We start from the raw sequence: 26,976 nt of genomic DNA, 5'->3' as shown, positions 1-26,976 counted from the left end.
TGGGAAAACATTAGCATAGTTATTATACAGACTTTGGGGGTTTGTTATTTAAGGGAAATTGAGTATTTTAAGGCTATAATTATTATAATTATTCAGACCTAAAAATCAGTCAAACACATTGTATAACACAGCACATATATACGCTCAAAAACACATTCAGGATTATTTTCTTTCTGCACAGAAGATGGCCCACTGTTATGTCAGAACAAGTAGATAATACTTGAAAGTAGTCCACCAAATCACTGAGATGTCCTTTCTCTCATCTCCTAGTGACATAGTGAAGTTTCCAATCAGTGCTAATTATGTAGTAGTGCAAAACTGTCCTAACATAGGAGATAAATACCAGTACTGATGAGCGTGGCCCTCTCTTGCCCTTCCAATCTTACCTAAAATGGATGCACCAAAGACTAACATCGAGACCAGAAATGCAGAACAACATTTAGTTCCACCAGATTCTTTAAAGATGCTGCAGATAAAACGCTCCCAGAGAGCAACTGTTTATTGCTACATTGCTGGTTTGTGTGGCACACATTTATTTTGATGTAACCTAACCATATGTCTTGTTCGTGAGGAGTTAAGGTTTGAAGCTAACATAAATGCTTTACTGAGAGAAGATTGAATAGGATGGGGAGATGACGAGAAGTGTTTAGACACAGATGAGCAAAGACTGGAGAGCAATCAGAGAGTAACTAAAACAGGAAGACCATCTGTAGCCATCATCATCTCCAAAATGACTTCACTTTAACAAAGCCGCTTAGACAAGATGGTGACAACTCATCCGACAGAGTGTCTCTGTGAAACACGATGTGCATGTTAGATGGGGAGAGAATATGCAAAATGAAAGAGAAAAGAAACAGATGAGAAGAGAGATGCCTTTCAGCAGTATAACTTGTGATAACACCAAACACTGGAATAGCTTTGGTAAAAACAAATCCAATAACATTCTAACTTCACGGCAGACTAAAAAAGAGAAAAGATCTATACAATGGGGTTTGCTTATGTTCAGTGTGCAGAATTATTTCTTTTTTAGAGATGATATGGTATCAAAATGCTGCTTTTGTACGCTTTTGATAGAAATTCACTTTTGTTTGGAAGTTAGCATCTTCCCAACACACCTGGGGATGACTGTGTACTACCTTCAAACAGAGGAAGGAACCATCCTCGTGGCACATAAATAAAAGCATCTCTGGCTGCTCTCAGGCACAGTGGTGTTTTAAGCTCAAAGCCAATATCAGCAAGTAGTATTTACAACACTACAAACACAATAATGTTCAGCAGGTGAAAAGTTTACCACATTTCTTATTATTTTTACTTTGATTTTATTACTTTTATTTGACTGTGCTGTCTGTTTATCTTTTTAATCTTGTTTCTTTAAACAATTTCTTAACAGGTGTTTAACCCCCACAGTAGTTTTTATGTAAAAACAAAAGTTATATGCTATGCAGTATTTTACTTTCATTCATTAATCTGTTTTCACTAGAAATTACATGGGGTACGCTCCTGTTGTTTTTTTTTGTTTTTGTTTTTTTTTTAAATGTGCTGTATAATAAAAACAGAGACAAATAGCATGTTGACTAGATCCTTACCATACTAACATTTGCCAATTAACACAAAGACACAACCTGATGGGTTATAAAAGTATCTGGTCATGATCAGAAGTAGTGGATGTTTTATAATTCTGGTTTGATGTTGTCAGAAGAATGAGGTTCAAAAATGTTTCACTGGCAACTTTTACAACTGCTCGTTAATGTAGTTGTCTAATGAGCCAAACACATGGCAGCAACTCATGTGCATTTATACATGTAGGCGTGGTCAAGATAGCTCGCTGAAGTACAAATCACGCATCAGAATCGGGAAGAAAGGTGATTTAATATGGTATCATTGTTGTTACCAGATGGAGTGGTCTTAGTATTTCAGAAATTGCTGATATACTGGGATTCTACACGTACAACCATCTGTAAAATTGCAGGGAATTATGAAGTTGTGTCAAGTCTCAGTTACCTAGAAGATACTAGTATGCTAGATACTAGTATCAGAAGGCAAAAGCATCTCTACATTCTGACCATGCTGAACCTTGAAGCAGATGGACTACAGAACCAGAAACCACACTGGGTACCATTCAGCTAAGAACAGGAAACTGAACCTACATTTTGCATAGGCTCACCAAAATTGGGGGAAAAAAAGATCGTCTCGTGATGAGTATGGTCAAAATTTGTCATAAAAAAACGTGAAAACATGGATCCATCCTGCCTTGTGTTAACAATTCAGCTTGTTATTGGTGGTGTAATGCTCTGGAGGATGTTTTTTTTCAGACACACGGGGCCTCTTAGTACCCAGTGTACATGATTTAAATGCTACAACCTACTTTGTTGCTAAGCATGTCCACTCCTTTATGACCATAGTGTACCCATCTTCTCCTGGTTACTTTCATCAAGATAATGTGCTCTAACGCTCAAATCACCTAAAAATGGCTTCTTGAACATAAAAGCGATCTCGCTGTACTTAAATAGCATCCTGAGTAACCAGCTTTGAATCCAATAGAGTACTTCTGGGATGTTGTGGAACGAGAGAGTCACATCATTGTGTAGTGCCATCTTATCAAAATGGACCAAAATCTCTAAGGAGTGTTTCCAGCACCTAGTTGAATCTATGCCACAAAGAATTAAGGCAGTCCTGAAAGCAAAAGAGTGTCCGACCCAGTACTTACTGTGTAGTGAATGTATCAAATTTAATAAAAGTTGTTTAGCCATGTCACCCAAAATCACAGACGTTAAAAATAGAACTACAGCAAAAGTCAAGACATCACCAAAATCCATGGAATTAACCTGCACAAGATACCAGCTAATTTAAAAAGTGTCAGCTAAAATTAAGTTGTGAATTAAATGACTGAATGACAGGCAAATGAATGAGATTTCCCATCCCTGGAGTAAAACAGACCATGGCTATTAAAAAGATCAATAGCATGCCTTCATATGCGCAAAACAGCGGCACACCGAATGTGCAACTGTGTATGTTTTGGAAAATGTTAGCAGTACCACCTTTTCAGAAACTGCTACATATTCTTCATTGTTGAGACACAAATTGCTTTCACAGTTTTGCCATCTGAAGAAACTTTGTGACAGATGATAACAAAAGTGCTACACCTCTATACCAGCTAAAGCACTCGTCATGAACATGTGACAAGACTTACCATTCTCTATGTCCTTCATATCAAGATGAATGCTAGACATGAGGATACCTACAGCCTGTGAACGCTTGTTGCTTAAGAGCTTCACCACCTAGAAGATAATGACATGAAGAGAAAAAAAAAATCTTAACATCGTACAGGCTCATTAACCATAAACTTCATTACAAACAGAACATAACAGAACGGTGGTTTCTGTTTGACAGGTGAGGTGGAGAGAAAGATCCTCCTGCAATGTAATATGTAGATTTTAATTTAACCATAGGGGTCAATTTGAAATGAGCTAAACGCCATAATTAGGCTTGAAGATGATTAACGACCTTTCAAAAACACTAGAAGGTAAATCTTGCTGTCTATAATATTAACATGTCAACCTGAGGGACAGTGAGAGACGTGCACAGTTCATGTATATTGTATAAATATATATTATTTGTTAAAACTATATACTAATAAAGGGCTTTTGAATTACAAAGACAATATTTTAATAGAAATAATCTGTTCTCTATCATTTTCCTTCTGTGGGAGGAAAACTTCATCATTATTGATCAGCACACACTGAGAAAATTATAGCTATGGAGTTACATTGTGTTGACAGATTTTTTTCAAGTCTCCACATACACTGTCATCCAGTTACACAATCAAAACCTTACAGATCAGTAAAAACACAAAAGGCTTATTATTCTGACTCAAGTAGTGCAACTGATGAAACAGAAAACTGACTTTTTGTTTAAATTACACATTTTTTAAGGGGGCTAAAAGGTAAAGTTTAGAAAGTATTATCTGCACAATGCCATGGAGATTAAAACTGCTCAAAAAGCTGCAAACGTTAACAGTTTAATAATAGTCTGCCTCCGACAAACAGTCAGGAGTTAAATATCAAGCCAGTGTTGTTATTACGCATAAAAACTGCATCCAAGGGGACCATTATAAGCCACAGCTCTCCTGAGTAAGCAGAAGTGTGCACTGGGTTGCAAAGTGGTGAAGGGACAGGACAGGAAACCCGTAGCCTACTGTGATCCAGACAGAATGCTTCCATCTAAACCAGATCACACAGACCACAGACCTCTTAAACACACAGGAAGTTATATCACCAAGCCCCAACTGTCTGTGTTCCCCAGCCCAACCACAGCTTTGAGAAACATGCCGATCGAGATATGATGCTGAGTGACTTTCACAGTAAGTCTGTGATATTTTAGTGTAAGGTAACAGCGTCATTGCAGTGAATAAGTCATCAGTAAAGCCTTATATGCTGAAATATACAACAGAGCCTCAGGTATATTTGGTATATTAGGTATACTTAATAAACTGAAATATTAATCAGATATGATGCTTTCAACATCTAATCAGAGTCCTCAGACTCTGATACCATTAATAACCCATGTAAGAAGCAATCACCTGTAGATGATATCAAGAGCATTGTGGCGGCTCTGATTAGTGTTGCACCTGTGTTTTGACCGACATTAATTTGCTCGCTGATCTTCTGCTAACCTACTCCATCTTACAACTTGAACCCCACGCCACATCCTCTGCCATTGGCAATTTCCTATCTTACAATTATTATATTAAATAAAAAAGTAATCTTGATACTCAAAGCTCAAGATTTTCTGGTGACCAACAAAAAAATAAATAAATAAAATAAAACAAACAAATAAATAAATAAATATCTATTTTTAAAAATCAGCACTGAGAAAATAACTCCAGCCCAATTCTTTCCTCCAAGAAATAATGGAAAATGTTGCTTTTAAACTTCTCATCGTTCTCAAATATAAATGATAATAATAATAACAATAATATCAACTTTGTATAGTCCCTTTCAAGAAACCCTAGGATGCAAATAAGCAAAAGTATAAAAATAGACAAAAGGCTAAAGGTGGAGGGCTTTGTTAAAAGAAGTGAGTTTTGATAAATTCTTAAAAGACTCCAGTGATGGGGCATTGTGAAGCTCAGATTGGAGAAAGTTAAAGAGGATGAGGGCTGCCAAAGTGAAGCCTCTTTTCCCAAATGTACCTAGGTTGATGTGGGGGACAGAAAGTGGACCCGTGGCTGAGGACCGTAGCATTAGAGACCGTGTGTATTGTTGCAGCAGGCCAGACAGGTACTGAGGGGCCAAAGAGTTGAGGGATTTGTAAGTGAGAAGATGGATCTTATAAGTAATGCGTGACTTGACCAGGAGCCAGTGGAGATTTATGAGGGTGAAGTGTGTGTGTGTGTGTGTGTGTGTGTGTGTGTGTGTGTGTGTGTGTGTGTCGGAGGGTCCCAGAGCTTAGTGTGTGAGAAATGAGAAAAGATGCCCATAGAAGTATCTATGATACTGACCAAAATAGAGGTCGGGGTAGGGTCACATACCAGTTGTTTGGAAGGTAATGCTGCTCTAAAAGTTAACTTACAGAAGCATAAACGCCTCAGCGTGTATCATAATGTTTAAATAAAGATAGGTTTCAATTTTTTAAATATTGTTCATTTTCATTTCTAACGACGTTTAACTTTTTTAAATAAAAAAAATCTTGGAGTTGATCTCTTGTTAACAAAACAAAATAGTTTTTGGTTGTTAAATGTTAATAAGATAAACACTTTTTTCATAAATGTCATATATCAATAATTTATATATATTTTTATTTTCTCTACCCTAGACTTCAAATCTCTTAAGATGAAAAACAGAGCATTGGAAACATGCAGTTCATCATCTTCAGTCTTAAACAGATGTAAACCACATATTATAATTCATATTCATAACTTTCACTCCATATCTCTAGTACATCATATAAAAAGGTCAGAAGCAAGGCTGCTCCCTCTGAAACCTCTCTGCAGGTACAAAGGTTAACAGTTGACACTGTGTAATAGCAGTAAATCTTCCCATCTACTGTAATACTTATGCCAGCAGAGGAGTACTGACGTCAAAGCTGCTCTCTAGTGGTAGTCCTGAGGAGGATGCTTGTCCCCTCTCATCAGCAAAATAGTTGCACTCACAACACACAGGGGGATGCAAATAGCTGAACCAGTAGGAGATGTAATATGTTGAAGGTTAACTGCAATTTTGGTTCAGTCACAGTTCTATGTTTTTGCTGTTGCTGAATCACCATGGCTGTGTTGGAGATCATCCACAGAGATGATTGGGGGAATTCGACACACACCTAAGTAAGTTTGTTTCCCGTCACAATTAGGGGGAAAAAAAAGAGATATTTCATAATGTGGTAATAAACATATCCAGAGCGGTGTCAATTAGAGTGTCGTAGTAATGCTACAGTAACAGTAATAGTACATCTAGCAATGACTTGCTGGACTTATTTATAACTAAAATTTTAACTATTCAAGGAAAAAATATTAACAGGTGTCCTACAGATGTATCATTACACACAACACCTGTAATAACTGCTCTTTCCAAGTTAGATCCTATTCATACAAGGCTGTCAAAGAAGTCTCACCATTAATCAGTGCTCCCAAAAGGTCGATTCTGTTCATCTGCACACAGCGTTTTGAGTGAGAGAAACGAAGAAGTCATCCAACTGACTTCTTCAGTTGCGAGACCGTTGCTCTGCTGGATCTAAGCTACACCATACAGTACTTTAGCGTGAAAGTTCACATTTATTCTGCTACAGCAACATTCATGACTACTTCTGTGAGACAGACACACTTTTGATGTAAATATAAAATCTATAGCTGTGTAATTATGGAGTACTCTACAGTTAGACAGTACTTCCTATGGACTTTGAAGATTCAAATTTGAAATGATGAAAACCAAGATGGGGAAATATAAACCGTAGAAGAAGAAGCTTTTTGTCAAGAGTAAAGCTGTTCAACATTTGTTCTAGTTGTACTTTCAATCAACTAGAAACCTTTTGGAAGAAAGTTTTAGATTTTGGTGTCAAATTCCAATTGATCCCTTCCCATAACTTAAGAATATTTCCCGCCAGTGTCTATGCTTGGGACCAACATATCATTTCAGCAGAAACTGCCTGGTGATTCTACAGGGCCTCAATTAGAGGGGTGAAACTTCCTTCCCCTGTGCAACATTATTTGTGTTTTAGATACATAATTTAGCTGAATAGTACATTATCATAAAACTCTTAACCAAAAGAGCCTTAAATTGTAGATCAAATGTTTGCCTTGCTGATTGATGGAGTGACATAAAGGACACTTGGGAGGGAAACAGTCTGACTATTAAACTCAGTCATACAGAAAGCACAATGGGAGGAACCACATCATGAAATACAACTCCCACGCTTCTCACTCCCTCCCGTTTTCCCCTCTCCCCTTCCCACTCCCTCTCTCTCCGAGCAGTCATCACCGTCGTGAGGTTTCCTCACCGCACGCGAGACATTGGCTTGATGCCACTGGATGGTCACAAGGGGAGTCGGGTGGGAGCCAGAGCTCACACCACATAATAACTGTCTGGCTGTTGCATTTCCTTCTGTCACTCAAAGTAAATGGGAGACAACAGTGATGAGAAATGGAAAGGAACAGCCATCACTGGAGTAAAAGTGCGAACAGGAAAGCCCTGAAGAAAGCCAAACGTAGTGACCCCAAGGGGGAGAAGCAAAAACATGCATGCATAAATATACAAATACACACACACTTGCCTAAGCAAATATATCAGTATATATGCAAACACATGAGCATAACACAACATATCATACCTGCTTGGCCTTCGACTTGCTGATTGTGTCTGAAATTGGCTTCTTCTTCTCCTTGACAGTGCTTTTGGAAAATAGCTCCACAAATTCTTCAAAATCCACAGTTGGTTCCTCAATTTTCTCCCACACCAGTGAGACAGTATGTCTAAAGATGGAGGGGGAGGAATTATTTACAGTGTAAGTAGGAGAGCCATTTTTTTGATTGACAGCAAAGTAGAACTTCATAGTGTAATTTGTGTTTTTTAAAGGCATGTTTTTGCCCTCTGCAGTTCTACAAGTACTAATTTGTTATTTTTTGGAGAATAAAAATCCAAAATCAATTACCGCCAAAATCATTAGCCACCAAATGGCATTTATAATTCTGGGTTGAGTTCCTCACTTGCTCATAAAGCAAGCTCTCCATTTCTAGAGGTTTGTTCCACCACAGTTTTCCAAGCCTTAATAAGGAAAGAAAACCTGGTTCAAGTCATTTCTCTGCTGACCACAATGCCTGGCTTGCATCACTTTCATTTTCCACAAAGCTAGCATGTCTATTGCAGTCACAGCATGTGGTCGATCTTTATCTTAAGTGGACAAGCTTCCTCTCAAATCTCTACTGTTCAGAGAATACCTTTGTGCAAATGATCCATATCTATCTTCACTTTCTACAGCATATCCTTACTTTTTAGCATGCAGCTGTATGCGGGTCCAGTAGAGTGGCTTCATTGGCTTGGGGGGTTCTATCATAGCCTTGGCAGGGTCAGCTTCCTGGATCATCATGGAAGGCATGGGGCCTGGTGGTGGTGGGGGCCCAAAGCCAGGAGGTGGGGGTGGAGGAGGGGGGCCCATTCCTGGAGGAGGGGGTGGTGGGGGAGGGCCCATGCCTGGTGGTGGAGGTGGTGGTGGGGGTGGAGGTCCGAAACCAGGCAGGGGTGGAGGAGGTGGTGGAGCTCCGGTACCTGATGGAAGGGGCGGTGGTGGTGGGGGTGGGAAACAAGGTCCAAGCCCGGGTAAGGGTGGGGGTGGTGGTGGAGGTGGCGGTGGAGGAGCAGTGGAACCCCCTGGTAAAGGTGGTGGTGGTGGAGGAGGTGGTGGTTGGGACATAACCCCAGAGACTGTAGGGGGAGGAAGACCTGACTGGATGCTGCTCTGCTGCCTCTGCTGGCAAGTGCAGGCAAAGCCTTCTGAAGATTTGACGATGGAGGGTGAAATGGAGGACGGCGTGCTGCTAGTCCGTCCATTCAAAGGCACATCAAACTTAAATCCCTCTTCCACAGGCGAGGTCTGGATAGACACCTCCTGGCTCATCTTACCCAATCGTCCTTCTTTTATCTGTGAGGCCTTGTGGTGACCATTGCCCAGAGCTCCCATATTATCCCTGATGCCCTTTGCCAGGGAGGCCTGCTGGCCTTGCAACACAGCTATCTTAATCCGCAGGTCATCAATGGTCCTCTCCAGCAGTGGGATGAGACTGCTTTCATCCTCAGAGGATGACTGACCTGACTTCAACTTGCTGCATTCTGTCTGTCAGTGAACCAAATAAACACATACATAAATAAATTGCATAAATATAATATATTATTAATATATTATTAAATCTTAGGCACATTATCATTCAATTACATAAACAGTGAGGGAAAAAAAAGTGTCACAACTCAAGCAGCTTAGTGACAGAATTATGAGGTTAAGAAGGGTCAACCAAGTCCCTCATGTCTAGACTCTGTCAGACCTCTGGCTCCACATTGGTTAGAATAGGGATGAGGGGATACCAGAGATTTGACCCCAGAGACAGTGAGTCTCAGTAGGCCTCACATGAGGAGGGTTTTGTCTGCTAGTACACATTCTCCAGTTGTAGTCGCCTTGTTGAATTGCGAGGAGAATATTTAGACAGTATGGTCCTCTATTTATTTATTTATTTTTTACTTTTCTAGGAAACGGGGAGGATTCGTGTGTTTGTTTCACAGTACTTTCAACACAAGCCTGACCTCTGGTGGCCAAGGAAAAACTCACAGCTAAATTCATGTGGGTAATAATATTACAGATTTAAAATACAGGTCAAATATATATGTATCAGATACAAAGTTCAGTAATTATATCTTTCCATGTTTGTCACTCCTGCACAGACTAAACGGGTTTCTATCCCTCGGTATTCATTTCTTTGCTGTTTTGCACACTAAAATTCAATTTTTCCATTGTTCATTTTTAAAGCAGTTTAACACATCCTGTATATATGTTTTTGTACCAAAGGTGTTAAATACAGAAAATAGAAATTCAAGAAGGAACAGCAAAATATTATAATCAAGCTTAGTCTCTTCTAGATTTTTACTCAACTGTGTGCACCATTTTCAAGTCTTTTGTGTGCGTTTGGTTTATAATCATGAATGATATTACAATGGCAATTTTTAAAAAGGCTATATTGGGTAAATGTTACCTTTCAGACACACGCATATGCAGTGAATATATCAGTCAGCAAGAAACAAACTTCGACTTTGTAAAGAGGAGACATTTGAATTTAATCTAATAAAGATGTTAAGTTTATGTTTTCAGAGCATACACTTTCCTTTCTGTGCAGGCAGGATGAAAAACAGTTGTCAGATATTTAACACTAAAGAGAAGACTTAACCAACCTGAACGTGTGGAGCACCTGGTGTTTTGGCTGATGATTGATGGAAAGAGGATCTCAAGCTCTGTACCCTGCCTGTGGTTGCCCCTCCATAGAGTTCCCAAAGGTAAGGAGACACTGGCAAGCCTACAGATGCCCAGGTGTACAGCTGCTCTTCCTGAACACAAGTTATAAATGCAGAAAGTTTATAATATCAGACACAAGGTCAGTAAGGTAAAAGATAAAAGGTCAGTAAACACAGAAGTATTAAAAGCACTACTGTTGAACATCTAGGAAACATGTTTCTTAATATTCCTGTTAAATGTCAAAAAAGCTCTCAGTCTAGTCACAGCTGCCGGTAGTTTGTCAGTCTCCATGGCAAATAAAAACGCTAAGCTACAATTGACTCTCTTACTGTTCAAATATGGTTTCTGGTCATGGTGAAAATGCTTAATCCTCTAAATGTACAACAAGGCATGCTCCATAAATATATTTAATCACTTTAGACAAAGAGCAGCTGGAGGCTACTGAAATTAAATACATTTGTATTTATATTATTTAACAGTATTTATTTCAATGACTCTTCAGTCAACACCCAACACAATGATGGCTACCCTAAAACAACTCTTAAAGAGGCTCAGATTAAAGGTACTCAACAATGTGAGGGTAAATATGAGTCAAGTGCTTGCTTTCTGCCTTGCAAACATGGAGTTGTACAAATTATTCCACTTTTTCCTTTTCTTTTTTTAAAAGTTTGATATTTTAGAGCATTCAGGTGCTTTCCATTTTCTCATTCCAAGTATGTATCATTACAAAACCTACCACAACTCTATTTTTCATACTAGTATAAGTGAAATAGCAAGGCTATGAACAGATAGATCGCACTCTACTTTTTTTTTGCCAATCTTATGAGAGCATAAATGGCAACTCTTTTCAGAAGTGCCCCTATACTGCAGTATATTAATATTGTATGTCAGCATTAGCTGGTCACTGTGGTAACCTGACCTGCAGAGCGAGATCGATGTAAACTCTTGCAACGACAACAGAAATTTATCAACTAAGCAATGTTTTGCCAAGCACAAAGGACAGCATATGTTCAGAGTTCTTAGACACTCATTATTATCAAGCCCCATTTTTGTGATGAATGAGGCTGATTGGAGTATATAATTCAGGGCATATGCTGAACAAGAAACACAAAAGTGATACATTTGCTGTCTCCACCAAATTGGATGCAATGCCATATTTAGGTAGAACGGTGGAGGGCAAACAGGAGATGAAAGAATGAAGTAAAAGGAAAGAGAGGTGTAGAAAGAAAAAAAACAAAGTCGGTGCAGTAAATAACTGATTTCAAGATGAAGAGCAACTTTAAAAGGGAAAGAGCATAATGGTCTGATATATTAAGGGGCTTAAGTGAAAAGGTTCCAGAACAGCAAAGACAGACTGATGATTTAATTTCAAAAGGAGATTAGCTTTAAGATAGAAAGCCCTAAAAAATGAAATCTGCACTCTGAATGACAACAACAAAGGTTATTCATGGTCAGGCTGAATAATACATGACTCCAGGCCAAGCCTCAGACTGAAGAAGTATGCAGAGCAGGGACAATTCTGTCCAATCCTGACATGGTGAGCTTTTTGCTCAGGAAGAGCAGCCTGAGCCCAAGGCACGTGGAGTTGTTACATAACACGGTCAGCAGATGGTCTACACAAGCACAAATGTATGTGTGCGCACATTTATGTGCATTTGTGGGACTGAATGAATGTCAGAGGCAATAATAATCCAGCTATGCAAGGAAAAGCCTTAGCGTGGATGTCTCATGCTGTCCTTTTGTATGTGTCCACAAGTGTCTTTAACATACTGATGCAACAGTGAATTGTTTGAAGATTAAAAAGAAAAAAAAAGAAAAGGTCTGTTTGTTTGTGGCCTACTTTGACCATGCAGCATGCAAACAGATGACAGTTTGTATTCCAGAGATTTGCATTTATGTTAATAAATCAGCTTAAGAGCTTGCACTGTCAGGCGAGTAATCTTGCTTTTGTCTGTGTGGAAGTCTACTGAACCTTTATGTGCGTATGAGTAAATACAACATATGTCCACACATGTGCATCAGCAGGAGATGTTCCAATGCGCAAAATCCAAAGCTAATCTGACCTGACTGTTTGTTTTTAGACAGATAAAAAAAGACCAAGAATTTACATCAACTATATTTGCTTTGTTATTATGTGCTCATACAGCAGTGCTTTGAGCTGAAAATATAAATTTTGAAAATTATTAAATCAAATTAAATTATTTTTTATATAAATTTAAAAAAAATTACAATTAAAATGGTCTAGCTATGTCATAGATGATAAGATGTTACACTGGAAGTGAAAAATCTGGATAGCAATAGTCAGGAGAATTAACACCATTAAAATTAATCTTCTCGGGTGAATATATGTAGAAAATTTAACAGCAATCCATCCACTGGTTGTTGGGAAATGTCACTGAAAGAGCCAACCTCATGGCGTCACTAGAGGCTCAGCAAAGCCAGTGGAGTTCATTCCCTGCCATGACATAAGACTGAGGCATAAATGTCTGTATACATTATGCTGAACAACTCAATGTGATATCCATGAAGCTGCACAGTTAGCGAGGTTTAAAAAAATCTTTTTCTTTTTAAGTCATCAGAGTGTTTATCAGTGGATGACTTGATGACTTATTTTATGATTGTCATTTTGTAGCAACATAAAGACACTGAACAGGCCTATATTTTCAAAGACCTGATGTGCTGATAAATATGTTGCAGTTTAAATTGTACATCAAGTTACACGTATTTTACAGCTTCATTTGCATGCAAGGAGCTGCAAGGAGTCATGACAGAAATGGCTCCAGCAGTAGCTGTGATAAAATCTGCAGGCATGTGCAATTAGGTCTGAGCAAAGCTTTACTGGAGTGGAAAATAAAAGATTCATGAAATCAACTTCCGCATAGTCACCCTCTCTACATACACCACTGCTCTTCAGGTAATGAAATCTCTCAGATGAATCATAGTCAGACAATAAATACAGAAACACACACCATGCATTCATTCTCTCTACTGCACATAAGAGTAACTCAGTGATTTATCTCATTAACACATGCTTTTTATATGCATCCCAGCCCATGTTATACTATCTTTAGACAGTGGTTTGTTATGAAAGTAGAAAAGTTAGAAATATGAAACACAGCTGCCCAGCTTTGAGGGGTTATTTCCGTCCCCACAAAAACCCTAAGTCTAATTATTTTAGAGCTATTCTAATGTGGATCGAGCATTTTAAAGTGTAAAGTGTTTTAAAGCTAAACTATATATTTGTTTAAAAATGAACCTACCCCTGAATATGTGGTCAGTTTTTAGAATAAGTACTAAGTGTAAGTGAAGAGAAAGGTCTTACATTAAAAACTGGTGACACAGTACTGTCACCAAGGAGCTCTGCACGCCCGTTGCTGAAGGGGTGCAGGAGACCCTGGACAAGCATTCGTTGACACAGTTCTTTCACATCCTCTTCAGAGGACCCATCTCCTTGATGCATACACAGCCTGTCCAAAAGAGCGCGACCTGAGAAAAGAAAAGACAGACACTGCAAGAACAAAACAGAGGGATACAGAGCTCCGTTTTCAAGACTAGAGGAGGATGCTCAGATGAATTTGAACAGACACATTTTTAAAATTTATTTTTAGATATATATTTGGTAAGTTGAGAAAAATTGTGTAGTTAGACACCTCATGTCAGTCTGACCAAAGAATGTAAAAGACATTTTTCATTTTAGGATGTGATAATTAAACACCTACACTTGTAAACTCTATTCACACCATTTACACGTGGGTGAAAAGAGAGGTGGTGCTGATTGTGAAGTGCAAAGAACTATCAAATTGCAGAAAAAGAAAAGTTTTGGAATAGCTTGAAAAAAAAAATCTAAAAGGTGGGCTAAAGCCGACAGCATGGTTACAAAATGTATAAATTCTACTTCTTGAATAAAATACAGAAAATAAAGTAGGCTGTCCGCATGTTTGTAAAGTAAGTTTGACCTGTGAGAAATGTAGTAATGTATCAAAATCTCTATACTTCATAAGGAATGACATATTTTCTTGAAAATGAAATTAATGTCAGGAATTATGTGGAGTTTGAAGGGTGGTGGGGGATATCAACAATGTGACAGCAGAGGACTGTTGAGCCCAAAACAACACGCAGCTACAGCAGGAAGACCAATTCTAAAACAGGGTGATTTCTTTTAACCATGTGATACAGGGGACAGTGTCAAATCAATTAAAAGCCATGACATGACTCATGCTCCTGTAGATTTGTTTTTATCCGTCAGTGGGAATTTGTCGTCACTTGTTCAAACATTAAGCTGGAGTTTTCTGTGGTTTCCCATCTTTGTTCTCATTGCTTCCACTCCTTCTTAAGGGTACATGTGACCTGTAAACCTCGCTGCACTGATTGGTATCACATGCAATGGTAAACTAGTTAGAGACTGAGTATTTGTGAGCATAAACGGGACAAAAAAGTGCCACACAGGCACAAAAATGTTCATTTTATATGGATTCAGATCATTATGTACTTCTGTTGTTTGGAGCGAGTTCACCTGACGCAAACAGAAATTGATTTAACATCATGACTTATTTTTGTCTTGCAGAAAAACTGTCACATGAGTTTAACATCCACTGTGTTTGTATATGCGTGTGCTTCTTATCTAAGCCAGTGGAATCAGAGGATGACATAGCCGTGGGTGGGTGGCAGCATTGTCATTCGGTCCTCTGATTTACGAGCACAGGCAAAGACAGGAGACAACAGCTAAGCTCTTGAAAGGCTCCACAATAGTGAGGAGGACAGAGTGGCATTGTTTTATTAGAGTGAGACAACGCATCTCAAAGACACCCCATGGTTTTATTATGGTTTTCATTAAGTATTGTATTTTAAAATAATAACCTTAGTATTTCTAGTGTACTTACTTATATAAAGTGCAATTTGTAAGTAATTAAACTTACTAGGCAATTACTATAATCATTGGTTGTGTAATGGCCTAATCTCCAATAGGGTATGAGCCAAACAAATAGGAGTGGCATCCAATCCATTAAGACTTCTTCAGTAGGAATAAATTATGAAATAACTAAAATATTTAAATGAAATGCTTCATTATTGTCTTCCTGATACTTTGGTGCCAATGTGATAGCAGAATAATCACAAAACGAATAGAATTAAAAAGTCAAGCTATTGATATTCTGTGTTTTTCTCTATGTTTTTCTTTACTTTTTCTTTGTATTGCAAAACATGTAGTTCATCCCTTTGTGGCATTGATTTAGATTGTAGATGCAAACAAAAAAAAACTGACATTAATCAAATTGTCTTGTAGCTCACTTTCACACAGGTCTCTCTGAGAAATGCCATTCAGAATGAGTGCAGTGAGGCTAATAGATTATGGGGCATTTAAAAGAGAAGACAGCTACACTAAATTGGCACCTATGTTTTGGGAGGAAGGTTATTATTCTCTCTTTACCTTCTTTTAAAGTTTTTTTTGAAACCTGTTTTGATTGCTCACTTCAGTTGTTTAATATATCACTCACCAGAGAAGACATCCAGGTAGGGTACTGGAGCAGCAGACGTCTGCTTTCCATAGTGTGCTCTCCTAGAGCCCAGCGTCCAGTAAGTCCCACCTGTGTAACTCTTCTCTGTGGTCTCCTGATCTGGAAATTTGGCCCCATCATCATGTCTTACACTAAGCTCATCAACCTCAGACGACCAGTCTGCAGACACACTGTGCGGCCCAGCTATGGAGCAGGACCTCTGCTTGCGTCTCCTAAACCCTTGGACCTTGTTGGATTCCAGTGATCCACTGATGGGATCTGTTTTCCGAGGCACGTGAGGGCTGGTAATGGGGGAGCCAACTGGAGAGGTGAGCTGCCTGGTGGTGGTCTTAATATAGGAAGGGTGGACAGGTGGGTAGAATTTGACAGTGGAGGGGGAGTTGGATGATCTTCGTCTAGGCTGAAAAACAGGGGGACTGTCTATTATCAGGTGGCTAATAGACAGACTATTTTTTCTCCTTTCTAGAGACAGAAAGTCCCGCCCACCACTTTCTTCATCCTCCCTCTCAACAGACAGGTCCATGCTGCTTGCACTTTTTTGAGTACCAGTTGGCCCTGTCCCTACCATTATGGAATCTAAATGGTCACATGATGTGTTTTTGCCAAGTACAGCCTGACTACCTTGACCCTGATGTGGAGTCAAAAACAGGCTCTCCAGTTCATCCTGGGGCTCCTCAGCACTTTCATATGAGGTGGTGGTGGCTGTAGTGTCTTGAAAGCTATAAGTGCTGTTAGTTTTTGGAAAAAGGCTGCCACTGCTTCTCTCTGTGTCTGGAGCAGAAGATGAAGGACCACTCTCACTCAGAGACCCTGGACCAGATGAAATTCTTGATATAGATATGTCACTCCTTTCATTCTCCAGTCTCTTACACTTATCATTCAGTTCTTGAGGTACACTTTCACTAACAAGAGGTGGGGAGAAACAGTCTTCATCCAGATTAAATAGTTGGTGAGATATTCCAGTCTCAGGAACTTTGCTCCCCTCCAAAGTTGACATATTGTTACCAGACACTTCAGATAAGTGTCTGGTAACAATTTCACTGGCAACACCTTGGTCTCTCATGGCCTGCTGGATATCAGAGAGCAGGTCTTCACTTTCAGTCGCTGAGTGAAAACTGTAGAGTTCAGCATCTGACCCTGAACTTGTCTTCCGGCCAGTCTCATCGCCCATAGATTCGTGGCTGTCTGCAGTTAAATGGGTTAGATCCCCCTCAACATCTGACAGCATGCCCATCTCATCAGCTGACAGGCTTTTCTCTGCACCAGACTCGACCCCTGCTTTGCCAACATGTGCTGATCTCCCATCTTCCAACATATCATCCTTAGACAACCCTTTCACCTTGGATAAACTCTTCCTGATCTTCATTCCAGAAAACACAGAACCCTTTGACTCAGACTTTGATTTCTTCTTACCACCATGTTCTCCTGCTCCTTTATTTGTTTTATTGTAGGACTTTTTGGATTTTTTGTCCACTTCTCGCTCCTCTGCCTCACCATCACAAGAAACATCCCCTGTTGGTCCACCGCTGGCTCCTCCTTTCTTCTGCTTTGCTTCCTGGTTCCCCATGTTCCTGAGTAGACGAACACCTTTGGCTAATAGGCCATGATGCTGGGGTCGAGATTGGGCATGCTCGGTTTCCTCATGAGCTTCTGCTGCCGCCGGTCCTCTGTTGGTCAGAGCCCTTTCAGAGCCAGCTAATCCCTGCTGTCTGCCCACCACAGTTAACGGCAGCTGTGAGGATGATGCTGGCTCCCCCAGCACTGCTGAGGCTGATGATGAAAGGAGGAGGAGACTGGCAGTGACAGCCACGGGCTCACTACCACTCACTGCTCCCTCTCCCCCCCTTTCCAGCTCAGCCTCTCTCACATTCTGAGCCTTTCTCTCTTTTTGCTCCTCCTTTCTATCCCCATCTGCTTCTGCATTCTCAGCTGCCTTGCATAACGGGCTGCTGGTTGAGCGAGCAAGTCGGTGATGCTGGGGGGTTTGCTGCCCCGGTCCATTTTCAACTGGAGGAGAATGAAAGAGCTTAGGACTGTGTGGCTGATGCTCTAAAATACACTGCTGTTGATTAAGAAGAGAGTGTTGCTGTTTACGGAGGATATTGGTAACACTGCTCTTCCGCCGGCCTTTGAACGTGGTAGTGAAGAAACTCTCTTTTAGAAAGGGGACTTGGGTCTCCACCGTCTTTATGGTTTGCATCCTGCTCGCTTTGGTTTCATCCAAGAGAACGCCTGTCTACAAAGGGAGAAGAACAAATTCACACTGATTTACTGTATATTTACGCTTAGCTTAAAAATAGCAAAAGGGAGGCAATATGCTCTGAGATGAGTCATAATGCCTGATTGGCAACAGCTTAATTTTTCAGCATGAAAATTATGCCAAACACACCACCAATGCAGTAAAGGCCTGCCTAGATTAAAAAACAAACAAACAACAACAACAAAACAAGTAAACATAAAAAAACCCAAAACAAAACAGTGGACTATTACTAGTCATGGACTGACCTCCCTAGATCCTGAACCTCAACATGATTGAAGCATCACTGGGTCATTTTGACTGAACAAATCAAAGGGCAGTGAACATCCAAGTTGAACAGATACAACTTAAGTCTATTGTTTTCATGAGATGCTGACAATTTTGTATATAATCACCTCAATTATTTTCTCTAATTTCCATTTCAAGGTACAGCTATGATAATCTAAGGAGCTTGGGGGGAAAAAAAGCAACTAGAATTCGTTAAGTTTCTTGAAGATGTTTCACCTCTCGTCTGAGGAGCTTCTTCAGTTCTAAGACCAATCAGTGGAGTCCCAGATTTGTCATCTTCAAGAAATGTAAAGAAACCTAGTCTTTTTTTCTTTCCAGGCTTGAACCACAACTCATTTCTTTTGATTTTGCTTTCAATGAATCAGACTCTCTTAGAATTTTTCAAAGTGTTCTTGAGCAACAGTTCTTTCTGGGGGTCTTTCATAGGGTATTGGTTGCTTTTTCACTCGTTTTCAGTCCAGTAATTTTACCTGACCGTTTTAAGATGAATGTGTTTTTACTCTGTTAAGCCACTTTACAACAACTTATCAATCATTCAAACACACCTAACTTGGATCAATTAAAAGAAGGCTTGCCTAAGACAGCTCAGACTTCATTGAAGAATAAAAATCAGACCAAATATTCATTTTCAAGCTTGTTAGGCAGTCTCTGGTTTTTGACTTATCAATTTTTAATTGCTGCATGAATTTATCATCTTCCTAGCAAAACACAGAGAAATGTGGGCTCTCAAGACTTTTGCACAGTATTGTAGATCAGACAGGTCACTCGAGATCTCCAATTTTCCCCACACACAGATATACTGTATAACAAACAGCTAAATACTCATGTCATACTGCGCATCCCAGTGGAAGTAGTTAATCAAAGAGTCAGTTTAATGTGGCTGCCGAGTTACGGGAAATTATCTACATGTTGGAGAATATCTGGTGAAAAGATTATGATTTTAGCTTTCTCAAATCCAAATATTTACTGTTTAACTGAATGCATTGGTGTTGGATTTTTTTGTCACTTTTTGGCAGTGTATGGCTAAAAAAAAATCCCACATCTACCGATCAAGAAAATAAATTAAAATCAGACACTTATTATGGATTAAGTCAAAGTGTAGGTATATGGTGGTTTGTCCACAACTTACAAGCTTATGATTGATTGGTGATAAATATTGCCTGTGCAGTTACAGGCAAGTTATTGTGTCCACATTTTTATGTCCAAATGGATTCTTCTTGTTTGTTCATTAGCTTGTATCAACACATGCCTGAAGACTGATTAACCTCTATGTGTAGTAAATTTAACATTTATCCTTCTAGCACCAATTATAAAGATCCCTTTTCTAACCATAAAAGATAAAAATTAGAACAAGGTTTCAACTTACAACATTCCGTTTAGGCAAAATGAAACAGTGTAAAATGAAAAAACAAGATAAATGCTATGACTTTTATAAAGATTTTCAAATATGAAAGATGTCATACTTGCCTGACTGGTGGATTCTCCTTGGTGGTTTAGTACTGACTGAAGAAAACAACACAAATGGGTGTTTGTCTTCTTCTATGAGCCGCTCCTTAGCCATGGGTCACATGAAGTCTGTATTTTCCTCATCACATGTCTAGTCACTGTGGCCATCTCTCATTAGCTCTGTGGAGACTCTCCTTACTAACTTCATCAGGACTCATGATGGGAACACACACAGCTATGTAACAGTTAAATAACACTATTATATTAAAATAAATCTGAAGTTAGACACTCAATGCTAATCTCAACTTCATTTCAGACAGCAATACAAGACTCCATTTTAATGGCAAATTAGAATAAAAACACACACATTCAGTTGAGTCGATCAGTAGCTGTTAGTCTTGGCTGATGCACTGTGGTGCCACTTTTAAGTCTATGCCCTCATTTAGCAAATGAGCTTCAGCTGTTTTCTCCCTACATAAGCTGTTACCAGACAGGTCAGTGACCTCAATCCTAACTGAGACAACATGTTTCCTATGATAACAAATAATTAATATTATAATTGAGTTTTAAAAAGCTGGAAGATTAGAGCTAAATACAGAATAATATAAATACATTTTCAAGGGTTGGTAGAGGAATAAAACTCTCAAAATCACTGCGTATAATTCTGCCTCAAAAGATAAAAGAACATGCATATTCCACTTTTGCATCAGATCCACAGTAAGCCAAAAATGTGCCAGATAGTTCGTACAAAAGTTAACTCAGTGCCATGTCTGTAGGGATGTACAGCTGTCAAAATGTTACTTCTAAAAAAGAAAAGAAATTATTGATTTGATGCAGTTTTACTTACAAGTTGGAGCAAAAAAAAAAAGTTATATAACAGTATTTCTTCGTTCTATGCTACAAACTTTTTGCAGTGTTCAAGAGTAATACCAGGAATTTTCACAGACTCTCTAAACCCTGTCTGCTTCTTTGAGCTTTCACTTTTGGTCATACTTGTTGGGATTAGTAACCAAACTTTTCTGAGCAGTGCCACTTTAGCTTGACTACATATCCAGGGAGGTACTCACATTCCATCTTGCTTGTCGTTTAAGTCCCTTCCTGCACTAAACAGGCAGCCGAGGGTTATGCCATCCACTTCCTCATTGAGAGTAGCTGTTTTATTCAGTTTTCTGGACATTTTTAAGTATTGAGGAATGCTACAAAACATTTTATTTAAGGTCATCTGAAGTTTAAAATAGCAAGGAATAAACCTAACCAACCTAAACAAATGACAGTGGCCATATAAAAACAAAATGTTCAAATACTTAGACATGATAGCATACAGGTTGTAGCAACGTTTGTTGGGAAAAATACAACAAAATGACTGTTCATTGGTAAGGCTGTGCTTTACAACTTGTGGAAATTTTGTTGGTTAAAAGGGAAAAAATAAACTGGATATTTTAAACTACCAGGTTGGCATGACATGACAGCATTGCACAGTTCCTGCAGATTTCTTGTCTATGATATGAACTGTACTGTTCCACCAAATCCCAAAGGTGCTCACATCTTGGAATCACATCTTGTGACTGTGCAGGGCATTTGAGTACAGTGAAGTTATTGTCATCTTCAAGAAGCCAGTCTGAAATTGAGTGGCCATAAAAAGATGGACATAGTCAGCAGCTGAACTGCTGATAACAGGCAGGGCTAATCCAAAATCCGACCAGGTCATCCAAATGTTGCAACTGCAATCGAGGTTCATCAGACCAGGTGACAGTCTTACAATATTCTATTTTGGCTAATTTTGGTGAGGTCTTACAAATTGTAGCGTCAGTTTCCTGTTCTTAGTTGAGAGGAGTTGTCTTTTGAGTTTGATGTGCATTCAGATATTCTTTTCTGGATACCTTGGTTCTAATGAGAGGTGAATTGAGTTTCTGTTGCATTCCTGTCAGCTATAAGTATTCTGGGCATTCTTCTCTTACCTCTGACAAAAATACGTTATTGTCACTTAGAGAACTGCTGGTCACTGGATGTCATCATTTTTTTTGGACCATTCACCTCCAACTCCAACAGATGCTTGTGTGTGAAAATCCCTGGATCAAACCTGCATCTGGATCAAATACTCAAACCCACCAATCTGGCACCAACAACCATGAAGTCCCTTTAGTTACCTTTCTTCCCCATTCTGTTGCTCAGTTTGAGCTTTAGCGGGTCATCTTTAACATCTTTAAATGCACAGAGTTGGCTGACTTGATCTTTGCATTACCAAGCAGATGTCCCTAATGTAGTGGCTAGTGATTATAGTATTATAGCACCAATTATATTGTAACTGTATTTTTTTTTTTTTTAGCTCTGATTACAGAATATTATGGATAAATTCATGCAACCCACATTATATATTGCTTTAAACTGATCTGGTTGGATGTTAAGAAACTGCATTATTGAAAATGTGTTAAATATGAACGTGAGGCAGAGCAACACTCAACAAATGATTCATTTTAAGTGAAACTATTCTATGTAACAAAGGTGAAACACCCTAAATTACACAGTGGCAAAAAGACAAAAAATCAAAACAAATAAAGTAATTATAGACAAAAGGTTTTTTTTATTTTTTATTGGCTTAAAATATGAGTATGATTGGCATACTTAAAATGTAACAAACTGTTGTGTTCACAATGTTGGCAGTTTACATTCCCAATACAGTACAAAAAATCCCTCATTTATCGATGAAGAATGTATTCTGACCCTGTACCGTGGCTCCACACTGTAGTGGTTTACACTAATAAGCAAAAGATCCCCAGTTTGTTTCTGGAAGAAGATACAAATTCCTCAGGGGCTGCATCAGAAAGGGCATTCAGCATAAAAATCTACCAGATCAAATACAAAGAGCCACCCCTTGTGGTGACCCCTTGTGAATAAGGGAGCAGCCAAAAGTAGCTTTCTGTATTATAGCATTGTGCTGAAAACGAATGAAATATTCACCGATGGCAGGTACAGGATTTTTTTTAAACATTTCTTTGCATACAGCAAATAAGCCAAAGTCATGTCATCATTTCCAATATAATACGATCTAGCCATTAATTTGTATGCTAGTTGTTGTAGCACATTTCTTTTTACCATATTAAAATTATTTTATGATGATTATTTGTACTCAGAACAACTTTATACTGCTCCGCATTGAACCTTCCCTCTAAAGTACAAGTGAATCTAAACACCTCAGTGTAGCTTTTCTTGAATTTGTCACCTGTTTTCATTTAAAATTTAGATAAATTTTTTTAGATTGAATTAATATATATATATATATATATATATATATATATATATATATATATATATATATATATATATATATATATATATATATATTTCAGATTTTGATACTGCAGTGTGGAAGTTAAACTGTTAACAGCTTGAGCAACAGATCTTTTTGTACACCACTAGAGGTCGCCATTGTTCCACTATATCAAAGATTGCCATCCTTTTACAAAAGAGTTGTTAGATGTGAAATTTTGTGGAAATTCAAAAGATAACGTAAGATCAAAACACACTTTTTTAAACAAATGGACATATTTGTGTGTGAGTGTGTTTGTGTGTGTGCAATCTTTGTGTATCATATTCAGAAATATCCAAATGTACACAAACGGAATATAATTACTGTATAATCATTACTTGACAGAAAATTGCAAGTACATAAAATACAACCATTGTACTTATTATCTCCACCATACAAACCACAACAATCACATTGAACACAACAGCAGTTCACTGACTGTGGTGCCACACAAAATATTCACAACTCAGTTCGTCAAAAGGATCATTTTCAGACTGGCTCAAAATCTCTAGAAAACCAAAAACCAAAATCACAAAAATAACAGTTTTCTGTCGACTGTATGGACAAAATTTAAGAACTTTTTATATTTCATTAAAGACACTGACAAAGGAGCACATGTAGAAACGCAATGTGCCGAACCTTTAATAAAACTGCATACCAGTCAAAAAGATGGCTGGGCAAATTAATAAAATGTAGAAGCCTGTGAACATTTTTTTTAATATATATATATAGTTTTATTTAAAATGCAAATCCACTCTGAATGTTACAGAGCAAACTACCCACAGAGAGAAATGATCAGAAAAGTGTAATCCCCAACTCTGTGACAACATCCTCTCTATTTGCATCAATTGCACTTCAGTATTTCTCCTGCAATTTGTTTTTTAAGCCCTTTTCGAGTATTGTCCACTCACTTCACTTTCTTGCTGCTGTACTTGCATGAAATGATAAAAAGTTCTTCAAGGACAGTCACAACCTTCATGTCTGAACCTCACCTTACGCAAACCTTCACACATATACGGCTTTGCTTAATGGATGCACCAACACAAGCACATACTGCAAAACCACCACATCGGGTTGCTGTGTTTGACATAGCAGAATAAAACATTAAAGATCTCTAGATAAAGAAACTCCACAGAAACAATTAAATGTATGTTTCTTTCTTTTCTTTCTGTGTTACATTTTTGATTTCTGTTACAAGCAATCTTAACTTTCCGTCCTTTACGTAGACTCCCTGGGAATTCTCCTGTGAAAGACCACTGAAGAATGCCTTTGCTGAAACTGCTGCTTCCTCCTTTTTTTCTGGTCCCAGCGGCACAACAGTATCATCTTAAATGTTGTACGAAAAGTCTTGTTGCACAGGGCGTAACACATGGGGTTGACTGTGCTGTTGACGTAGCATAGCCAGTAACCTACTGCCCACAGAGTTTCTGGGATGCAAGTTTTACAGAAAGCATTGATGAGCACCATGATGTTGTAAGGTGTCCATGTGATGATGAATGCAAAGAGGATGGCACTGAGAGTTTGAGCTGCCTTCTTCTCTTTTACCAAGGACATCCGCTTCCTTTTGGTGATCTGAGTGCGGGCTCGGGCAGCGAAACGCTTTGCCAGAGCTGCCTCCTTGAAGGACATTGGACCTGAGGGGGACTTAGTGGTTGTGCTGGTAGTAGTACTGTCAGAGGCAGTGGTAGTGGTTACTGGGGTACCATCCAGAGACCTATGGTTAGAAGTAGCCTGGATGGAAGACAATGATTGAATTTTGCGTGAGCAGAAGCGTTGGTGGTAGCTATTTTCTGAACTGTTTTGCCCTTCCGGAGTAACAGTGGCTATTGTGTTTGGAGCTACTGATGAAAGACTGTCTCGATTATACTCTGCTGCTCTAAGGGGATCCTCCTCTGAGGCTCCATCCAGATCCTCACATGAGGTTAGCTGGGAGTTAACAGCAGCTTTTATGCCAGGAAGGCTAAGAACAATGGAGAAAATAGCATGACTTTGTGGAATCATATCTCTACCTCCACAGTCCTCATCTTCTGAAGACCCAGACTGGTCCAAAGAGACTGCAGCATCATTGTTGTTCCAGCTGTCACTGCTACTCTGATCTGGATCACCATCTCCCTGTCGCATACTACCAGGTCTCCAAGAGCGAACACCGGGCCAGCAGTGGAAGCGGCCTACCAGTTCCCGACATGTGCTCTTTCTCCTAGAGAGCCTGGTCAACTCATAGCTGCTGCAGCTTCTAGAACTTCCTGTCTGATGGACAAAACGGGCTCTTTCGCCCCCACCGTTTACACCTCTTGCTCCTATTCCACCCGAGCCCTGCAACCCAGCTAGCTCTTTTGAACGATTCTGGGTCTCCTTGTAAATGCGCCAGTAGAGAACACTCATTATTGTCACAGGTAGGTAGAATGCCGCCATGGCTGTGCAGAAGGTTATAATAGGCTGTGAAAGGAACTGAATGTAGCATTCCCCTGAGGGCACTGTCCTTTTACCCTCAAGAAACTGCCATAGCAGGATGGCCGGAGCCCACAGGACAAGAGAAACAAACCAGGCTAAGCCTATCATGATCCCAGCTCGCCTTGTGGTCCGTTTGGCCCGGTAGGTCAAAGGCCTAGTAATTGAAAAGTAGCGGTCAAAGCTGATGACCAGTAGGTTCATAACAGATGCATTGCTTGCCACGTAGTCTATAGCCAGCCACAGGTCGCATGCCCAGTTGCCCATGGCCCAGTAGCCCATCACAAGATAAGCTGTGTAGAGGTTCATGGAGATGACCCCTATGATGAGGTCAGCCACAGCTAAGCTCAACAGGAAATAGTTGTTGACTGTCTTTAGTTGGCGATTAACCTTGAAGGATACTACTACCAGGATGTTCCCAATGACCGTGACCAGTGACAGCATGCCAGTCAATAAGACAATGAGGACAACCTGCCACACAGCGTGGCCACCCAAGGGATCAGGGGCTGCCGTTGCAGTCCCATTTTGGGGTTCTAATGTGGAGTTTAAGAGCTTGCTGATAGAAGAGGAATTATCATCCATAGCATGATAAACCACGGGCGTTCCTCCAGTTCCTCCTTGATAGGGTGCATTGGACTGTGAGTAGGCTGCAGCCAATGGTGGTAGAGTGCTGGCAGTCAGGAAAAGACCAGGATCTGTGCTGTTGGAGCTCATTGTTATGTTCTGGCATATTCTAAAGAGAAAGATAGTAAAGGGAGGTAGGAAGGGACATAGAGAGGAGGGGAAAGGGGCACAAAAGGGAAAATAGACAAGTGTAAAAGAAAAGAGTGGCAGAAAGAACAAAATTTGAGAAGGTAGCTGATATTCCTATTCATATCCACTAGGTGAGGCTACAAACCCATTCTACAAAACTGGGTGTTTGGATAGCCAAAGATGTTTGGATGTTTCCTTTAAAACAGTCACCCTTAATTTTATTTGCGCACAATCTTTGTGTACACTTTAAATGCTACAAGCAATACATATCAAATTATACCTTGATGCTGAATTAACATAGGTAGATGGTCAACAATGATAGTAAGAGTGCAATCAGAGCTGTTTCTTATGAGACCCAATAAAATTGCAGATATATTTAACTTAGACACGGGTAATGCATTTTCACGTTGTTGCCTAGTCTATAAGGACTGTGTTAAAACTAAACACTACATCACATTAGACCCTTGTACCTGATGGTTTTC

At 39.3% G+C, this 26,976-nt stretch overlaps 2 protein-coding genes across 2 annotated transcripts in view; both read right to left on the bottom strand.

Annotated features, from left to right (window-relative positions):
- fmn2a (formin 2a) overlaps nt 1–20,370 on the bottom strand; it is a 40,250-nt gene extending 19,880 nt beyond the window's left edge. Inside the window, exons 1-7 of the mRNA XM_085296512.1 lie at nt 20,004–20,370; nt 15,975–18,227; nt 13,805–13,968; nt 10,422–10,574; nt 8,477–9,318; nt 7,819–7,960; nt 3,191–3,278 (exon numbers count right to left, since the gene is read on the bottom strand). Coding sequence (XP_085152638.1) covers nt 3,191–3,278; nt 7,819–7,960; nt 8,477–9,318; nt 10,422–10,574; nt 13,805–13,968; nt 15,975–18,195 — 3,610 coding nt within the window. The 5' untranslated portion in view covers nt 18,196–18,227; nt 20,004–20,370. The remainder of the gene's footprint in view (nt 1–3,190; nt 3,279–7,818; nt 7,961–8,476; nt 9,319–10,421; nt 10,575–13,804; nt 13,969–15,974; nt 18,228–20,003) is intronic.
- Nucleotides 20,371–23,347: 2,977 nt separating this feature from the next.
- chrm3a (cholinergic receptor, muscarinic 3a) overlaps nt 23,348–26,976 on the bottom strand; it is a 79,921-nt gene continuing 76,292 nt past the window's right edge. The window contains exon 3 of the mRNA XM_085296511.1: nt 23,348–26,474. Within this exon, the coding sequence (XP_085152637.1) occupies nt 24,512–26,455 (1,944 nt within the window). The 5' untranslated portion in view covers nt 26,456–26,474 and the 3' untranslated portion in view covers nt 23,348–24,511. The remainder of the gene's footprint in view (nt 26,475–26,976) is intronic.

Source organism: Mchenga conophoros, linkage group LG13 (assembly GCF_057382185.1).
Source record: "Mchenga conophoros isolate Kocher_MC1m ecotype Shallow Benthic linkage group LG13, M_conophoros_male_GT1.1, whole genome shotgun sequence".
Classification (NCBI taxonomy): Eukaryota; Metazoa; Chordata; class Actinopteri; order Cichliformes; family Cichlidae; genus Mchenga; species Mchenga conophoros.
The sequence above is the reverse complement of the archived record's forward strand: the minus strand, read 5'-3'. Positions and strand labels throughout refer to the sequence as shown.